At 36.7% G+C, this 19245-nt stretch overlaps 1 protein-coding gene across 1 annotated transcript in view; it reads left to right on the forward strand.

Annotated features, from left to right (window-relative positions):
- The first annotated feature begins 11318 nt into the window (after nt 1-11318).
- The window catches only part of LOC106141176 (actin-binding LIM protein 3), a 64882-nt gene continuing 56955 nt past the window's right edge, over nt 11319-19245 (forward strand). The window contains exon 1 of the mRNA XM_060951068.1: nt 11319-11764. Coding sequence (XP_060807051.1) covers nt 11560-11764 — 205 coding nt within the window. The 5' untranslated portion in view covers nt 11319-11559. The remainder of the gene's footprint in view (nt 11765-19245) is intronic.

Raw genomic sequence — 19245 nt, forward strand, 5'->3', positions numbered from 1 at the left:
TAACACTTAATAACATTCCGGAGTAGAAACCAAACTTCCACTTCTGCGTTGTGGGCATACATACATTCATATAATCACGTCTATATCCCTTCTGGGAGGACAGGCAACAGTCTCGAAACTCGTAAATACTTAAAGGCCACGTTAAGCGTAGGGCTTTGAATGATGGAATTAAGATTTAAATATGCTAGCCCATCGCTTACTCGTACAAGAGGGGCTCCCCTATTTTGTAAGCCTTTCCTTAGTCGCCGTTTGTACGATATCCATGGGAAGGATATGGACTATTCTAAATTGCCGGAAACCAACACGACACTTGAAACTTTACCTAAGAACCCCAATTAAATCATTTATTAAAATGTTGCAACCGATAAGATGTTTTTTTTTTTCATATGTTTCTTTGTGTTGTGTCATGGGGTAAAAGAAATTCAACAGCCCAACTTGAACTCACCAGTTACTTCCCATTTCATTGTCTTAGGCATAGGTATAAAATTACCGCAGATTAAAATACATATATCTGTGAAAATTATGTAGATTCAAATTTTTTGATTTTTTCTCATTAAAAAATTATTGTATTAATGTGAATGTTCCCAAAGAATATACTTAAGTCCTAACCTAATCGAAGAAAGTTAAAAATTCAAAGCTTCGCGCGAAAACTTACAAAGTCTGCCAAGCAGAAATTAAAGCAATAGTTCCGAACGCGCTCGCTGCTTTCAATCCGTCATCTCGACTCGTGTCATGTATATCACGTATAAACGCGGTTCCGAACGCACTCGCGCTTGTCGAATGACAGCTGCTCGAAGTCGGTAATGTGTTGCGAAAAAATAAATAATTTAATGAAAACCTTTTGGATTTTCTGAGTTAAATCAACAGAAACAATTAGAAAAAAGTGTTAGTGAAACGTTTGTGTCCTCAGTGATGGTGATAAGCAAGTCTTGATACAAGTGTGATTGCTGTTTGGTTTGGTCAACGAAGTTCTGCAAGCAAATCGTAAAATGGGTGAGTACTACACCGGCTACTGTTTGTTCAATAACTCCCCGAGGAATGACTCTACAAAATGCAAAGAATATGCATTACTAGCAGACGAGTGTAAAACCAATCGATAAATTCCTATTAGAATCCCGCTGGCATTGCCTTTTCGTGTATTGGTGCAGTTATCGATTTTTCTCATGCGTCCTCCTGCCTCGTATTGAGGTTAAAACAACTTTTCTTAATTGTTTTGAGTTAAAACATCACATAATTACTGTAGCGACGAGTCACTTCATAACTTTTTAAAGGTTTTGATTCGTTTGTTTTGTTTATCACCTGAGTATATTTTTCCGTCGGTATTTTCTATCTTAAATATTGAAAAAAATTAATTGAAAATTCGCTATTAGGCGAAACTATATATTAATAATTTAATTGGCATCTATTGCTTAACCGTTTACTGAAATATTTTAACATAGTCATCTATAATTATTATCATCTTAAAAAGATGTATCTTTTACATCTTAGCACAAAATATGTGATAAGAAAAATCAATTAAAACAAGTATCATAAAGTCTAGTAGTAGGCAAGAGGTGGAAGCAATTAGACTCAGCTTGCTAACTTCATCTCCGTGCTCTAACTACAATGTCCTTGCTGCAATCTGATGTAAAAATATTCTCATCTCATTATCAATGGTCTTAATATCTGTTACCTTTACTACCTTTTCTGTTTGCATGCAAAAGAAAACTTGTGGTTGTTGTGTATCAACAATCCCTGTAGATAATTATATTCATTTGTAGTTTCTTTTTACATCATCAACATCCTTAGACACAGACGATAGTATGATTGTGATGATGCTGAAATGAAAACTTAGATATTGCAAAACCAAACGTATGTATCCCTTACGGGGTAGACAGTGCTGACAGCCTAAAAAGCCACATTTAGCTAGGTATATGGCATAATTATGGAATTGAGATTCAAATGGTTATAGTTGCTAGCACATCGCCTAAAAGTGGAATCTCAATTTTATTCCTTTCCCTTGATAGATTTAGACTATCTGCACGGAATGAGAAGCATCTGGCACATTTCTTCATAATAATTTCAGCATGGAAGCTTGCACTATATGATGATGTATGTACTCCTATTCCTAGTCACCCTTTACAACATCCATGGAAAAGATAGAATTCTGAATTTTTTGTGACAACTTATTGCAAAACACAGATTAGAATAAATAATTCAAATATTAAGGAAATGCCATCAAAATGTAACATTCTGCAACATTTACATTATCTCTGCTCAAGAGTCACACACATTAGTATGCAAAGATAATTGTTTCCACATGTAAGTCATTATCAGATAATTAGCATTATACCACTACCACTGTCCCACATGACATTGGAGACTTTTTTCATTAATCATTTTAATGTATATTATGTATCTGTAATGTATATGTTACTAATAATATGAAGAGGTGTTTGTGTTTTTCTAAACAAGTACCTACTGAATAAACTGAAAAACAAATTTTTAGTTGGTGGGAGCAGTCTACATTTATACACATGTAAAATTTTTTTTATACCAACATTACTGAGAATTTTTCTAATTTCTTGGAAAGTTTTTAATAAAACACAATAAAATTTGACTTTTTGTTGAGTACATACATACAAACATGTCTTTATTTACTTGGCCAACAGTCTGAAAAAGCCATATTTACCTGTTTGCCTTGATTAATACTTTACTTTAAAATCCATGTAGGAATCAGAATTTAATTTTCATACAAACAAATTCAACTAAGTAGAAAAATAGTTGGAGTTTGTAACTCTACTAACACTGAAATGGGTCATGCAAATTAATGCAATTGGCAATTTGCCACCCCACCCAGCTTCAAACCCTCTGCACTATGTAATGTAACCCATTGACTTCGAGGAAATACTCAATGGAGGTTACATGCAGGGTGGGTAATTGGGTATGCATACATACTCTGATCAAATAGCAAATTATCAATTAATAAAAACTTTGCTATCTATCATAAATATATTTTGTTACTGATCTTACTATTTTGCCGTGTGGTTCCCGGCACTATTACAAAAAAGAATAGGACCACTCCATCTCTTTCCCATGGATGTCGTAAAAGGCGACTAAGGGATAGGCTTATTAACTTAGGATTCCTCTTTTAGGCGATGGGCTAGCAACCTGTCACTATTTGAATCTCGGTTCTATCATTAAGCCAAATAGCTGAACGTGGCCATTCAGTCTTTTCAAGACTGTTGGCTCTGTCTACCCCGCAAGGGATATAGACGTGATCATATGTATGTATGTATGTATGCTTACTATTTTGCAAATGAGTTAAATTAGAGAAATATATTGAATTGAATTATTCATCACATGTCAAATATTCATAGTGTCAGTTTTCTTATTGTTGCATTTTTATTTCTTTTCACTCTCCAACTTCAATTATATACTTAGTATAAGCATATAAGAATATGTTGTTGAAGTTGGAAAATAAAATGTTTTAGGTGTTATAGAAAAGCATCCTGTCTAATAATGTTAGTAATAGTCTAGTAATATTAATAATATATTACTAGGTTCTATGCGTTTGTGCCTTCTCCATTCGGATATACTCCTATACTCCATGGCACTGGTAATAAAACTACAAAGTTGGAAACATGAGCTCTAAGGAATGAGTGTTGTTCTTTCATAGGAGTTGAGTAGTATGGTTGGGTAGGTAGGAACTCACAGCAATAACAAATTTCGTAATTTGTCAAATGCCAGTAATTTTTATTGACTCAGTTAATCTAAATGCTTCATTGTTTTACATGCTCAAATTATGGTGGATTGTTAGGTGTTTTTCGTTAAGTTTCAACTTCAGTTACCTACGTTATTTAACTGAAATGAGGGTTATAAGATGGACAGATCAGTATTATAGAGGCAGCTTAATGATCCTACAACAATAGAAGGATATTTTTTTTTGGACGGAAAGGGGAAATATTTCACAATTTGTTTTGCCACCTCAAATCGTTTTTACCCACGTCAAATCGAAAGGGTCGAGAACGTGATTGTTCACGTGGATTTTTAAAGTAGAAGTCTTATAGTATTAGTTTTTCTTCAACAAATAGCCACATTGTTTGTGCGACAAAGGCAATAATGTGTCTTAAACAGAGCCTGATTCACTGTTCTCGGACCGCCGTGGCCTTGTGTTTTTGTACTTTGTTTCAGATCATTATCGTAGCGTTTCCGACGAGCCGCCTATTTGTTTGCCGCTTATATGTTTGCGAGATCTTAAGTAAAACTGTCACGATGGATTTCCTCTTATAAAGCCACTGCTTCGTTATTCCTCATTGTTTTGCCGTCATCTAGTCTGCTGTAATTGTTTTTCTTTTAAATCATTATCATATCTCCTGGACGATCGTGATCTAAATAGCAGGGAGTTTATCGGGAGGGTGTGGAAGTGCGTAACCGTAGACCTGCAACGCTACGCTTACTTAGAAATTTGTTTTCAAAGCGGCGGATTACATTTCTATAGCAACAGGTCTCGTTGTCTTATATACTGAGGGGTCTAATATGAAGGACAATTTAATAGCTTTGATGTAGTCACCACGAACTTTATTCATCAGTGTTACGCCTACTAAATTAAAAGAAAGGAAGAAAATAATTTAGGTCAAACTATCTGCGACTCCTTGAGGCTTCTCTATGTCGTCTGTCGGCAAATAGTTTCACACCCCTTGAGCTTCTGCTGTGCGGTGCGGCGTGGCCGGCAGCCGCTGGAGCGGCACGGTGTCGGCTGGCGGCCGGTGTCGCTGTCGGGATCGGGTGCCGTGCTCCGGTTGCACACACATATAGTCAGCTGCTAAAACCGATTCAATTAATAGATCATGGTCCCGCCAAATTCAGGCACTAAATGAGCAGAATAAAACAGTATTATAGACCGAAGATGGAAGAATACAACTAGTTTATAAATGTTGTTAATTTGATTGGTAAAATCGGAGTCGTTCTGGCTAAAGGTCAGGTCCAGAGTGCCCGAAACTGACGAACTTGCATGAAGAGAGAATGAATGTAGATGAAGAGAAAGAAGTATACAGAGATCGTGGCAAGTGGAAATATGTAGTCTCTGCCTCCTGTCCGGAATAGAGGCGTGAATTATATTTATGTGACCAATTTAAGAGATTCGCAATGTTGACCATGACATGACAGGCACAATTGGAGGACATACCAATTTAGCTAACCTGTGAACAGCCGTGCATCTCACTAAATAAAAAAATAAAATAAAATAAAAATAAAAATCATTTATTCCAGGTTTCTAGACCCATATCGTTGACACAAAATTACATTTTAATACATTCATTGAATAATAATAATAAATTAAGTGCCGACAAACAAGAACAATTTAGTTAGAAGTTAGTCTTTGGCACAAGAATTCGTCAATGTACTTAGTTGCAGTAACAAGGACACATGACTTCATCCGATAAAGAAGTGGTTACTGATAATGTATTGTTGATAATTTAATAAAACTGTTGATAAAATCATTTTCTTCTGAAACATTATTGCAGTAGAAAAATTTGATATAATTTCATTAACTAGTGGGCTTGAGTTTAAGCTAAGGCATGCATTATCGTCAATAATTTTATTAATTTTCGGAAGCAATTGGATAAATTATATGATGATCTTCTTTAGAAATGGCGATATGATGCATATTCAATTCAGTCACAGTCCATGAGAAAAACAAATCCTCCTGGCATTCTTCCCGGTAGCATTTCCTGGAGCTTATTGTATCTATACTTGAAAAAACAATCTCTCTATTGAGCGACTTTCTTCTGAGCTAAACTGAGCTTCATGCAATGCAGTCATAGGTACACAATATATAAACGAACCACTTCTGCCATTGACGGTACCCAGCATTGCCGACCTTCGTCACTGTTGAACAGACAAGAAAGTGTACAGTTATCGCGTTACTCGGAACCGGGGATCAACTCCGCACTGGCTAGTGCTGTTGACCTCTTTAAATGAGAAATTCTAATTTCTCATCTGTTGGAGTTAAACTATTATTCAAACGTTATTGTTGCCACATATATTAGAAACGCAGAAGATACAGTTGGGTTTATTGAGTTCGCCCTAGTAGCTTTGTCTGAAAAACTGAAAGTTATCATGGGCCTTGTGTCTATTCTTTGTACTGTCTTTTTTTTTCTTGGTTTACCATCACAAGACGGAGAAAATGGGGCATGTAAAAAACCTCGTAGCCCAAAACTCAGCAAGCACGCTCAACCTATAATAAAAAATGAACTGACCTTCAAACACCTCATCTTATATTTATCTATAGTGTGAGCCACGTTGTGTTGACAGCAATTTGCTAGTTATAGTTGTCTAACTACTGTTATCCCATCTCGATCGCGCCATGATCGATGGCGCTCAGACCGCGGTAACGGCGTGCTCTGGATGATCGCACGATTCCATTACACCTCTCAATGAAGCTTAGAATGATGAAGGCAGCAATAAGATTCATACCACGGTTATGTCCTACTCAATGTAGGGTAATTCGGTCTTAGATTATCACTGTACTATTTCCTTAACACTTATTTCTTCACTTCAATAGCGTTCTTTCATTGTTAGCTATGTAAGAACTCTAATAAGGTGAAGAAATTTAGGACTTTAAAAATTCCACATTTTCCCTCTTCAGTTTTCTTTATTATAAACTACACTTATTATTTATTTACTCTTTATTGTAAAATTAAAAATTTGTTAAGTTAATTATTTAGTTTATGATGATTTTCAATCCTTAAAGTCGTCGCCAAGCCATCTCACGTTACATGTGTCTCTCACTTTTCCTTTCGACCATCGTATTACTCGTATTTATAACCGGGTCACGCGATGATTCAGCCGGTTTAATTACTAATTTCGATAGATTCAGTAACAGAAGCAGGTGAAGGCTGGCCGGTTAGACTAGTTGACGTAACGCACCGGTTTACGAAACATGTGTATCATTTGCTGTTTGCCATATTTCGGGTTTGATTCTAAAAGGAACATCATTAATGAAAGCAATGATAATCTAATATATTCTACCAGGGACACTGCCTGACTAATTGGTTGTGACATATCAACGCATAGCCCAAACTGTTTGGCCTTGAGATAATACAGTTTTTAAATTTGACATGAAGTTTCCTTATCTAGAGGTGCACAAGATTGGGTTTCCCGAAATCCAAATGTCCCCGTGGAAATAAACTAAATTTTAAATGATGTTTCATTGCGTTAGTACATTTACTAACTTTACAATTAATTTTAAATTTACTTACTTATTAGGAGCTCATTTAAACCCAGTTTTTAACTACATATTTAGAAGATGTAATAAACTAAACAATTTTCTGGATGTTGACAACGAATTGGAAGACATCATTATAATGTATGTTTATGAATCATCGAATGCTCTCTCTCCAAACCTGTAAAACTTTATTGTTGTAAAGTACGATTAAATTTAGTTAGATGACACATAACTCATATTATTGTTGTCATAATAGCCTCGTTATTACATGCTGAAGGTCAGGTAGTGTGATGGTCAAACCAACAGCTGCCCGTTTAGGTGTGGCGTTCACATACAATGTCGCAATAATTGTATTTGTGTAAACGAAAGGGATATCGGACGTGTATGGTGAATGATAAATGATGTATGATATCTAGTGTAACTTTCTAAGATTTTCTGTTTGGCCCTAGTCCAGCTTGACTAAGACCATATTTGTGTCGTTTAATTACTACAATTGCAGGTAAGATGATTATGGTAGAGCAAAAATATTTGGGAAAGTTTGGGTATTTGATGTAGCTGTCCAGTAGGGCTTCCCTGGTTATTCGAAACTGAGATAATATTATGAGTGAATCAAATTCTCCGGTATTATTAATCTGTCACGCTCCCTGAAATGATCGTGTTAAAAATAAAACGTTGGTCACGATCACGACCACGTCGCTTATTTCTTTGGCATTCGAGTATTCATTTACTAAGCGGATCGCGATAAAGTATAAAAGCTTGTTCACACTGGACCGGGCTTATACAAAGCCTATTGGCATTATGGCATGGAGTTCTCTCAAACCACTTTAATCATCGAGCGTGAAATGAAGCAATGATACAAGAAAACCTAACGTCGGAAAGTAATCGAAGTGACACTAGCGACGTTCAATTTCACACTTTTTTCTTTTAAAAACAATTAGGGAACAATGTTTTGAACTAACTTACTCAATAATATATTTAAAATTTATTGAATGTTTGGATTTGTTATTTTCTTTTTTCCCGTAGCAAGCCACGGCCATCATGTTGTCAATTGCACCCTTCAGATCTACTTGCAATCAAGATGCTAGATAGTTAGGACAAGAGCTAAGACATCGTCAGGATACACCACAGTCACTCATGTTGTAACTGAAGATAAATGTTAAAAACCTTTTTTTTATACTTATCTTTTGTTACAATGAGCTCTGCGGACTAACTCTGAGGATAACTAAAATGATTTATAAGAAAGAGAAGATAAAACTTAACATGTCTTGTCAACGTTCGTGAATAGACCGCTTCTGCGGCAAAGTAGAATATCGATAATGATGTAGTGAGAGCTGTCAATCAAAGATTCGATCAATCAAGCCGTAGTCTGGTGTCTGCGGTCGCTCTCCCGTTGTGTCCCGGCCGCACTACAGTTATTATAAGCCAGGAAACGATGCTCAATGATAGCCACATTATCTGCCGACCGCGGTTCGCACTTAATGTTCCCGTTTGCTTGATTAATGGATCATTAAGCGTTGGCACAGTTTGTACTAACCTTTTTGAGCTCCATTAAGTTAGTGTTAGAAATTGTTGAGCAAATTGCACAGCTACTGATATTCATAATGTAGTTAATGTTGTCTGGAAGAAACTGAAGTGGGAGAAGGCTGCCTTTTGTATTTTCCTTATGTAATTATCTGCTTTTGTTGTTATGGTGCAATAAAGAACAAGTGCCGTGTGGTTCCCGGCACTAGTACAAAAAAGAATAGGACCATTCCATCTCTTTCCCGTGGATGTCGTAAAAGGCGACTAAGGGATAGGCTTACAAACTTGGAATTCTTTTTTTAGTCGATGGGCTAGCAACCTGTCATTATTTGAATCTCAATTCTATCATTAAGCCAAAAAGCTGATCGGAGCCTATCAGTCTTTTCAAGACTGTTGGCTCTGTCTACCCTACAAGGGATATAGACGTGACCATATGTAACTAACTACACCAAGCCAATATTAATATTTGAAGCAGACGATCTAGATCGCGTTTTTTCCTCCTTCTGTCACTTTTATTCACTGCAAGGTATCATTCGAAAGCAAGATATTTTCCTTTTAATTTAATAACTTAAGATTTTCAGCAATTTTTGTCTGGTGATAAGAGATGAATTTTACACTATTTGCGAAACGTTAATCGTGTTTCAATAAAAACTGAGCCAAGTGTCCAGTCAACGACAAAGCAGTCTCGATGTCAAGTGAGCATGCTCTGAATGGCGGCGCTACCATGTGCAACGCTAAATTAATTACCAGTGGACACATACACATGTCGGGGCTATATACGGCGTTTCCGGGAGCGCCGCCCTGCCCCAGCTGACACCCAGGGCTAGAACATTCTTCGAAAATAATTCGTAACTCGGCAAAGTTTTTAAAGTCTTCGGAAATGTAACCTCCTAGATGGAAGTAATATGACACATCTAGAGCGGAAACGGATAATATATTTATTCCACAACTTTCAAGAAGGAATTATAATGAAAATGATCTCTGGTCACATCAAAAAAATAATATCAAATTGTTAATATTAAGTGAGGTTAGCTCACGAAATCGCAATGACACGGTTCGCTTCAGAGCCAACAGGTTTCAAGTAACACCCACTTTTGGAGCAACCAGTCACCAGCAGGTCATAACCAATTTGGCAAGTCTCGTTTTATTGAGCAACGAATGATGTATAGCGCACATTCCTTTAAACATGAGTGAAGACGAAATCGAAATTTCAGGAAAAGGAATTTGATCGTAATCACGCAAGCGAATTTTCTTTTTTACAGTTATCATTGAAATTTGATTATTGTTGGATGCTTTTCGTTTCAAAAAGATTTCTTCGTTTTTCAAGTTCTTCCGCTTATATGAAATAAATTCCAGAAATAAAGTGGTTCTGCTAAGGAGCTATGTTAACATAATTTTTTTTCTACTTTACATTTATATCTGACGCTTGAAGTTTGGAGACACACGACTTATTTCAAAGCTAGATATTAACGCTTGATGAACTCACGAATTTAACAATAAAGTATGTTTGCCTAAGCGTATAATTTGATAATGCTCTGCAAATAGCTATAGTGTATCATTTTTTTTTTAAATTACAAATTAATTACAAAGCTGGACAATAATATAGGAACATATTTGGAAAATCGAGCCACTTATAGGTTTGCTGAAGTGAATGAGGTTGTTACGAGTATATTGTAACCCAGTGTCTGATTGCTTTCTCAGAGGACGCGAGTGGTTGCGCAACCGCAGCGACAACCTTCCGCTCCCGGCCCGCCACGCTCCGGCGGGCTCTGGGAAAGGCCACTTTTTGCCCACTTTCCAAATCACGCAAGTCTACTTTGTAAACCTCAAAAGAAAGGTGACTGACTTCGTATTTAGCTTTAAATTGCATTTCTGTATTGATCCTTTCTTCTCGCTTCTAGAATTTAAAGAATGTAGATCCTATGTTGTTAATTTTGGTATTATTTTCCTCAATTGATAATACCTGTTGTATTTTTTTTTCTTTTCTAAATCTAGATTCAAATCTATTTTGTTATAATTTGTTTTCTTAACTACAAGACGTAACTAGGATTTTAATGTTCAAGAAAGTGGGAAGGGAGACTTTTCTAACATGGTTTCTGACCAGTTTTTGCTTATAAGCTGTAACAAACTTGTTATGTAAATGTAGGTATGTTGTCGTTAAGTCAGAGATATTAAGGAATTCTATTGTATTTTCCAAAATAATGTTTTCTATTGTCTTGTAAGCGTCAACTGTCGATGTTAATGCTCTTTGAGTTGTAGCTGTCATAATAAATCTAAGAAATATTCAGTTGCAACACATTCTAAAACTATGTCAACGATAACAAAACTTGTGCCAGTTCCACTATTAAAGTTATATCGATAAGCGTACGATGCTAAAACAGCTCTTGACCTTGGCAGCAATGACGAAGGAAGATTCTAAAATTATCTAGTTTGAATCTGAAATTCCCCATCAGCTTCCACTGCAAAAAAAAAATTATTGGTTCAATGACCATATTCGCCTTCTGAATTCATAGCTTGTGTATAGGAAGTAAGGCTTTATTTATAGAGATTGCGGCAGCGCGGTGGCGGTGACGGTGCGCCGGCGACGGCGGCCCGAGGGGCGCCAGTGCTGCCCCGCGCTCTGACACGCTCGGTGCTCTTCACATACTCACGCGCAAGTTCGTTTCGAGTGTCCGCGATAACTCCGATAACGATACACCACCGCGGGCGTCCGCCGACTGCGCGCTGATCCGTAGTTTTCGCGCTGTCGAAACCTCCAGATCGAATCGAGTGTGAATTTCGGATGCTTGTAATTACATTATCTCTGTGTTAGTTAAGTGCTAATTTGTGAGATGAGGCCGAAGGAGGAAGCGGACGCAAAAGTCCAATCGGGGGCTTTCATTTTATCTGAGAAGATCGACGACTCTAGATCTAAAAGAAGCGAGAAAGAGATTAAAAAAGAGATGAAAAGGCTTGAGAAGGAGAAGCTGGAGCGAGAGAAACGTGAGAGGAAGATGCGGGAAAAGGAAAAGGAACGCGAAAAGCCGGCGAAGAAAGGTGAGGCCCCGAATTGCGACACGACTTATCTCGGCGATACCGTGACGTCGAGTATGTAGTTGTATGGAGTTTACCCAAAAACAATGAATTTGGGTAGTTATTATTTGAAATTCACACGGATGGACCATTGTTATTGTTACGGTTACATCATTAGTGACCTCGATGATAACGTCATCAAGTTAATATGTGCAGACGATTGCCCACTACCTTTATATGATCATTTTGATTATTAAAGTAAATTTGAATTAGCTTAGCATATTTCCTTTAAAATTACATTATTGTTAAAGTTTCTCTAAACCTGTGTTGCACACGAACTTACATTCTTATAATATTTTAATGTTTGGAGTCTGTGTAGTGACAAAGAATACTTTTTCTTTAATTTAATATACGATCCCAAATATTTTGTGTGTCGAAAGCGCCAAAGTATTCAAATAATTGGTAATTTGAATCGGAGTCACGTAGCATCCCGTTACAAAATGATAATATTTGTGAAGGCGAATTATTCATCGGGCTCGAAATATAACGTTTAATAAAAACTATAAAATGAAGTCTTCTTTGGTAGTATTTCTTCTGCATCTGATAGCAAAGAAATAATAAATACGCTTGTATACATCACATCATTTGAGGAGGAGTCGCCAGACCGCATGTCGTTCATTTACCTTTTTATTCTTAGAATCAGAATTTCTTAAAATACAGCGACATGCTTCTCGAAACCAGCGACATTTGGCACCGCGCGGCTCACACCTCGGAATATAATACCTGTTATTAATTCAAGTTATTTCTCATACTTGTTGTTATGTCCTCTTACAATTTCCTTGTAATCTTACTTAACCAAATTGGCTTGAAATGCAATTGAATGTGTTAATACATTAAATCTTTGCAATTTTACCTACAATCTAAACATCATCAATCAAGTAAGCATTATTCGCTTTGCAAATCGTTTCGCTGAAGGCGTATAGAAGGTCGGCTGATATCGGGTTATCTCGCTGTCGTCACCACTTATCGCGAGTTATTTCTGATTCTATATTTATTCTTAATGTCCCGATTAGCGTTATAAAAAATGAAATAATTCCGAATGTAGTCATATTATGAACAAGACCAAACAAAGCGCGACCTCTTCCTTTCGTGTCGTTTCATTATTATTTTCTTGGTTCATATCAATTCGGCATATATCATACGCACTACATTACTGTGAAAATAAAGTTTGTGATAGGTTTGGACTTTTTTAAATTCCTTACCTGATAGATTAGGTAATGACCAATTAATCACCGTTAAAATGTTAATGTCATTAGTACTAATGATGTTAGTGTTTACTTTGAAATAGAAACGCCTTTGATGAATAAAGTTTACTAAAACTAGTGCCGTGTGATTTCCGGCACCTAAAGAAAAAATAATGGGACCATTCTATCTCGTTCCCATGGATGTCGTAAAAGGCGACTAAGGGATAGGCTTACAAACTTGGGATCTGCTTTTAAGCGATGGGCTAGCAACCTGTCACTATTTGAATCTCAATTCTATCATAAAACCAAACACCTGAACGCGGCCTATAAGTCTTTTTTTAAGACTGTTGGCTCTGTCTACCCCGCAAGGGATATAGACGTGATTATATATATGTATGTATGTAAAACTAGCAGTGCGTACCTACATAGCTTAATAGAACTCAAATATATATGCAAATACAGATGTATGTATATTAATATAATTAACAATATCTGTTGGATGCTGAGTCACGCCTATGCAATTACCTTTTTGTACTCTTGTATCATTTGTGATTTAAATTAGTTCTGTAACAATATGTAGTCGTACAAGCATTGCTGTAATAAAATGCAAGGTTTCTCCTTCAATCAGCTCGATTCTGGAGAATTGCGTGTTACACAGAATGGAGTGGACAGCTCCGCTTAACTCGCCTGATTTACATACAAAGTCCCCGCAGTGTCACGATCCTGCTTGTATAAATGATCAGGCCGCGGAGAAATTGCATCTTTGTCCATGCTGTCGCTTTATTTGGTTTGCGAAGCGGAACAGCTTTCGTGTACTGCGGACCACTTGTCAAGTTCAATTTAAACCGTCACATAAGCTTTACAGCGATTTTGAAATAAACCTTATATAAGGAAAGGTAGCGGTAAAGTAATGTCCACTGGACTAGCTTGCTTACTGGTACAATGCAGTTTTAATACGCGAAGAAATAGAATGTAGAGTAGCGGCGGTCCCTCGTCGGAGCTTTTCCAATTGACGCTTTTTTTACGTTATTTGGGTTGTCGTGCCATATTATATTTTCAATGTTTCCTTTTCGTTTTAGTTTTCAGATTTACTTATGATGTATGATTGGTTTATCCCTCAAAAACTCTTCAGAAAATGTTTGGTTTAGAATAGGTGGGCCATGAGAATTTCATAGTAAGTCGTGTTGTGATCGTGATTTATAACATGTGAATTTACACAGCGTTCGCGTGATACCTCGTCAGAGTTTGACGAGTCTGAAAGCGATCTCCTGAGTCGTAACTGCTGAATGAATGATGTAATAGTTATTTGCTACATATCATAAGTATATTATTTTGTTCACAGATTCTGAGAGTTTAGTATTTTTTTATTAGTTAGTGTCATATTGTGCTTTCGTATTTCTGTAGTGTCTTAAATATCATCGCTGAATTTGAAAAAAAAGCGAGTTATATTGACTGGTTTGTAGGCGCGCTTTTAGTCTTCACAATTTCTGTAATATCCTTCACTTGTGTTCGCAAATGTAACTGCTCGACAGGGTACTTAACACATTTAAACGTAAGTTTCTTTTTCTTTCCTCTTAGTACGAAAATATCGCAACCAGTGGACCTTGGAAAGGATTCCTAGTAATTTTCCGCACTAACTCCGATGGCCTAATTAATGTGCCACCAACCAATGCATGAAGAGCATCTGGCGATGATACCATTATCACATGTGCAATTATTGTTCACGTTGATGACAGCCAGAACAAATGTCGACACTAACTCATATGTTTGATTAGCAAAACAAAACATAGTTGGGAGAACTTTCTGTTTGCGCAGTGCGCAGCCGACTCGTTGTCGAAAACTTTTTCCAAATTTTCAGTATTGGAAAGAGCAAAGCGTAAAGTATTTAAATAAGGGATGAAAATAAGGAGAAATATTTTTATTTCCTTAAATAGGCTTGCGCTTCCATATCTTGTGGAGATTGATCTCAGTTTGCTTTAGATTAACTGATATGTTATTGTGAATTGCATCCACAATTACTGTACTGGATATTAAGACGTGTTAAGTGCCTTTGAACACAACGCGTTAGAAATATGACTTCATTGTTATCAACTCGACCTCCCAATGATTTATGAATTGCTACTTTTGTCGTCTCTATACGTTCTTTTTTCTAAAGTTACTTATAGATATTAAACCTTTGAAAAGAACCGATGTTCTATTCGTCAGTAGTGCACTAAAACGTATGTAGCATTGCAATTCACCATCAGACTATTCATCGATGGATGCACAAATTGAAATGCACCCGCGTGTCTGTGGTTATTGAACTCCGCGCCGGCCCACCTACTGCACTCGTATCAAGAAATTAACAAACAACGCAATTAGTGATAGGAATTTAATGAAGAAATTAAAGTAATGAGTGAAAGTGTAATAAGTACGTATTTATAACTTGAAACTAACCTTTATTTGATGTGATAAAATTAAATTTAAATTTAATAATTGTAAGAAAATAAAATTTACTTCAAAATTCAAAATAACTTGATAATACCATGAATTCTTGGTAAGCATCCTGTAGATAGAGTGATGTTCTTACGGGAAAATAGTGCTTTACTTTATAATTTTGAAATTAAGATATATTTTGCACAAGTAACCCAGACCCCAACAGTCTATGAAACAAACTAAAATAGAAGTTTATTGCCCGCAGCAGTAACTGCTTGGCGCCACACACCGGATGTCTGTTTAATTAACACCACAAATGCCCACGTATTAGCACCGATGCTGCTAAATAGGAGAAAGAAAAATCAGACAAAAGTAGTTGCAGTGATCTGGTATCCGCACCAGGTAGAGTCTTTCTATCTTCTTTAATGCCTTTAGTGTACACGCTTCAATACTGCCCAACAATGTAACTAGTTCACTAACGTAATGATCATCGGGTTTTTTCCAGTCTTCACTTAAGGACCAACACTTTACAAGAGCCAACATCTAATAAAATGTTTAATTTTTTTCGGAAACCCAATAATCAGATATAATCGGAAGTCACTCTGAAGAATCTGATAAGAAGGTAAAAATATATTGTTGCATTGGGTATGTAGGAAGAAACTAAATACATACATATAATCATATCCCTTGCGGGGTAGACAAAGCCAACAGTCTGAAAACCACGTTCAGCTGTTTGGCTAAAAGATTTAAATAGTGACTTGCTAGCCCATTGCCTAAATGAGGAATCCCAATTATATAAGCCTATTCCTAAGTCGCCTTTGACGACATCCATGGGAAAGAGATGGAGTGATCCTATTCTTTTTTCTATTGGTGCCGGCAACAACGCGGCACACTATGTAAAACGTGAATTGTTGTATTAAGAGTGTGTAATCACCACAGGTGTTCCTTTCGGTATCCGATGACGTCACCCCTTCCCTAGTTCCTATGCCGGTGACGTCCATGTTGTACTTGTAGGGTCGCCAGGAGGTGGCGCAATACTTCCGTTACTCAAAATAGGTGTGCTTACATTATACCGGAAGTATTAATTGTGAATACATTGATGTTTCCATAATTTTCTGAATACGGCTCACATTACCTACTTACAAAACTAGGGAATTCCCAAATGCTATTTCTGTGTTCAATTTGATTCTCGCAGCCACATTTTGGGCGAATGGTTTTGGTTTCTAGAAATGTAGGTTACTTGTACTGCATTGTTTCCAATATAAACATCTTTCTCAGTTTCCTTTGAAGAGAATAACATTCGTGTGTTTATTCATCATCGAGCATTTCTACGCCATTCATCTCGACCAGCCAGTTATAAAGCTGAACGCTCAATGGGTGCGAAATTGAGACGTTAATTTTATTAGCCTTGAGTTAGATACAGTTTTTATGGCATTTGCTCATGTCGGCCGTAATGTATGACCTTAATTTTGGGGCGCCGCGCCGGGGAGCGATGCCCTTGTGTTGCGCCTTTATTTTGATCTCGCTATTTTTACCACAGAGGGAGTCTGATGTGGGGTGTTGAGACATTGGGAACATATGGACTGATTGTGACCACGACCTGAGGAACACTTTGACTCATGTAGAAAACACTGCTTTCTTATGTTTTTGCCCCGGGGAGTTCTACTCCTTTGTGTACAGATCTGTAGAAGGAGAATTAAATCTTTTGACTTCGATTGTAAATTATTTAAACGTTCAATTGATGTTGTCAAACAAATTGGGATAGTTGAACTATATATTTGGAACGCTTGCGTAGTTGTCAGTAGCCATGCGATTTTCTATTTCTTATTATTTTCTATTTTTAATTCTATTGCAAGAGCTTTACCGAACAATTGCCTGTTATCATCGATAAAAGAAATAGTGCTGTTATATTTATTTTGCTGCTTAGTTACTGTAAACACAACGACCTGTTGTTGATGATAGATGACATTGAGTTTAACACTCATTAGGCATATCACGTTATCTACTTGTGTGTTTATGTTTAGAAAATTCATAATCTGCATTGATTGTCTGATAACTTCTAATTAATATAATCAGTAACGGTTGTTTACTTGGCTCAGTCTCTGAATATTGTATTCTTAATATTTACTAATTGTTTTTTTTTAAACACTATAAATTTTGCATATTAACAAACACCGTCAATTCTACAAGTCATGTTTTCTCTCCCTGTTGATTTATTGGTTGGTCTCCCGTGTGATTTGAATCATTTGCCCCGATTTATCGTCAACATTAGGGATAGTAATCCCCTTATATTAATCCTGGGCACGTCCGCATCCGCGTCCAACGTGCATTGAGCCCAATGTTTGTGTTCAAACACTAATAACACTACTATGAACTGAGTGTACGTAAAGTTACAAATTTGTGCGCTTTTTGCGACTTATTCTCGTCGTTTGTCCTTGTCAATGATGCACGTTTTAATCGTGGGATTTTCCTCCTTATCTTAATTAAAATAATTTTAATAATCACGCTTTATTTTCTGGTGATTTTACTTAGCGAATCACGTGGGATATTTAAACTGCGAAATGTTTCGATTCAGATTTTGTGTTTTCCTGTTCCGAATCATAAATTTTTGATAAGAGTAGTTTTTATTTTGCTTTTCTCTCAGACTATTTCATTAACTTAATCAATCGATATTGCTTCCCTTATGTTACATTGTATACATAAAGTGTTGATTGGTTTAACGTTCAATGTTCTCTCTCACTCGTACGAGTGTAATTTCGTCTTGAATCCAATCTGTCGATAATTCTCGATGGCTGTCGAGGTTCGGCGAGGTCACGGTCGACCAGCGTCGCCTCTGTTCGGTGCACTCCCACCAAGGTCACCTTAATGGTACAATACGTACCTCAGTTTTATTTCACTTTGCCAATTGAACACGTTTGTTTGTTTTATATTTTCAAAAACAAGCCTGCAATATAAAGAACGCACAGATTCTGCAAATAAATAATTATATTGTTTACTCAAACCTTTTTTTTTGTCTTTTTTGCTAAGCTGATGTCGACTATAGTGTTCAACCATTTTTACTTGTTATAAAGGAGACAGAAGGTTACTTTTAATAATGAAAATATCTGTTTAGATCTTCACCTTGTCAGTAATTGAAGTCATAATATCAATCCTGCTTCTTACGTCTAGTCTAATATATTTATGAAGGCCCAAGGCTCTGTTAATTATGTCATTATCAATATATAGTTATTTGAATTCAGATATTTAGCATGCATGGTTGTATACCATGTTGCAACCGCTGGGTCGGCGAGTCCACCGCCAGAGCAACAGTTGAGCAACAAACCGGTATGATTCTGGAGGCGCATGCGCAGACACACGGGAGACCGGAGTTGCACATCTGCATAGTACTTAAGGACCGCCTGCCCTCGGCTTGGTTATTGCGATATCTTTATCGGCATTCGGATGGTATCTGTTTTATTATTCATAGACGTAGTTATCTTTTTCTGTAATTGCCAGTGCAAGTGTAACTTGGACAACTGGTTTTAGATTACGTGTGAAAAAGTTGTGTAGTGGTGGTCACTTCGAGGTTTAAGACCATCAGCCCTTCATTATCTACAATTTGTGGCTTTATTGTTAAACATTTTTAAGATTTTCTTCGACTAGCATTATTAATGTAGAGCCATGGACTACGACATTTAATTCGATAATCATGAGATTTATGCTATTTGATACTATACTGTTGCTAAGAGATGATTCATTCATATAATCACGTCTATATCCCCTGCGGGGTAGCCAGAGCCAGCAGTCTTAAAAAACTGACAGGCCACGTTTAGCTGTTGGGCTTAATGATAGAATTGACAATCAAAT

This window comes from Amyelois transitella, chromosome 23 (assembly GCF_032362555.1).
Source record: "Amyelois transitella isolate CPQ chromosome 23, ilAmyTran1.1, whole genome shotgun sequence".
NCBI classification, from domain to species: Eukaryota; Metazoa; Arthropoda; class Insecta; order Lepidoptera; family Pyralidae; genus Amyelois; species Amyelois transitella.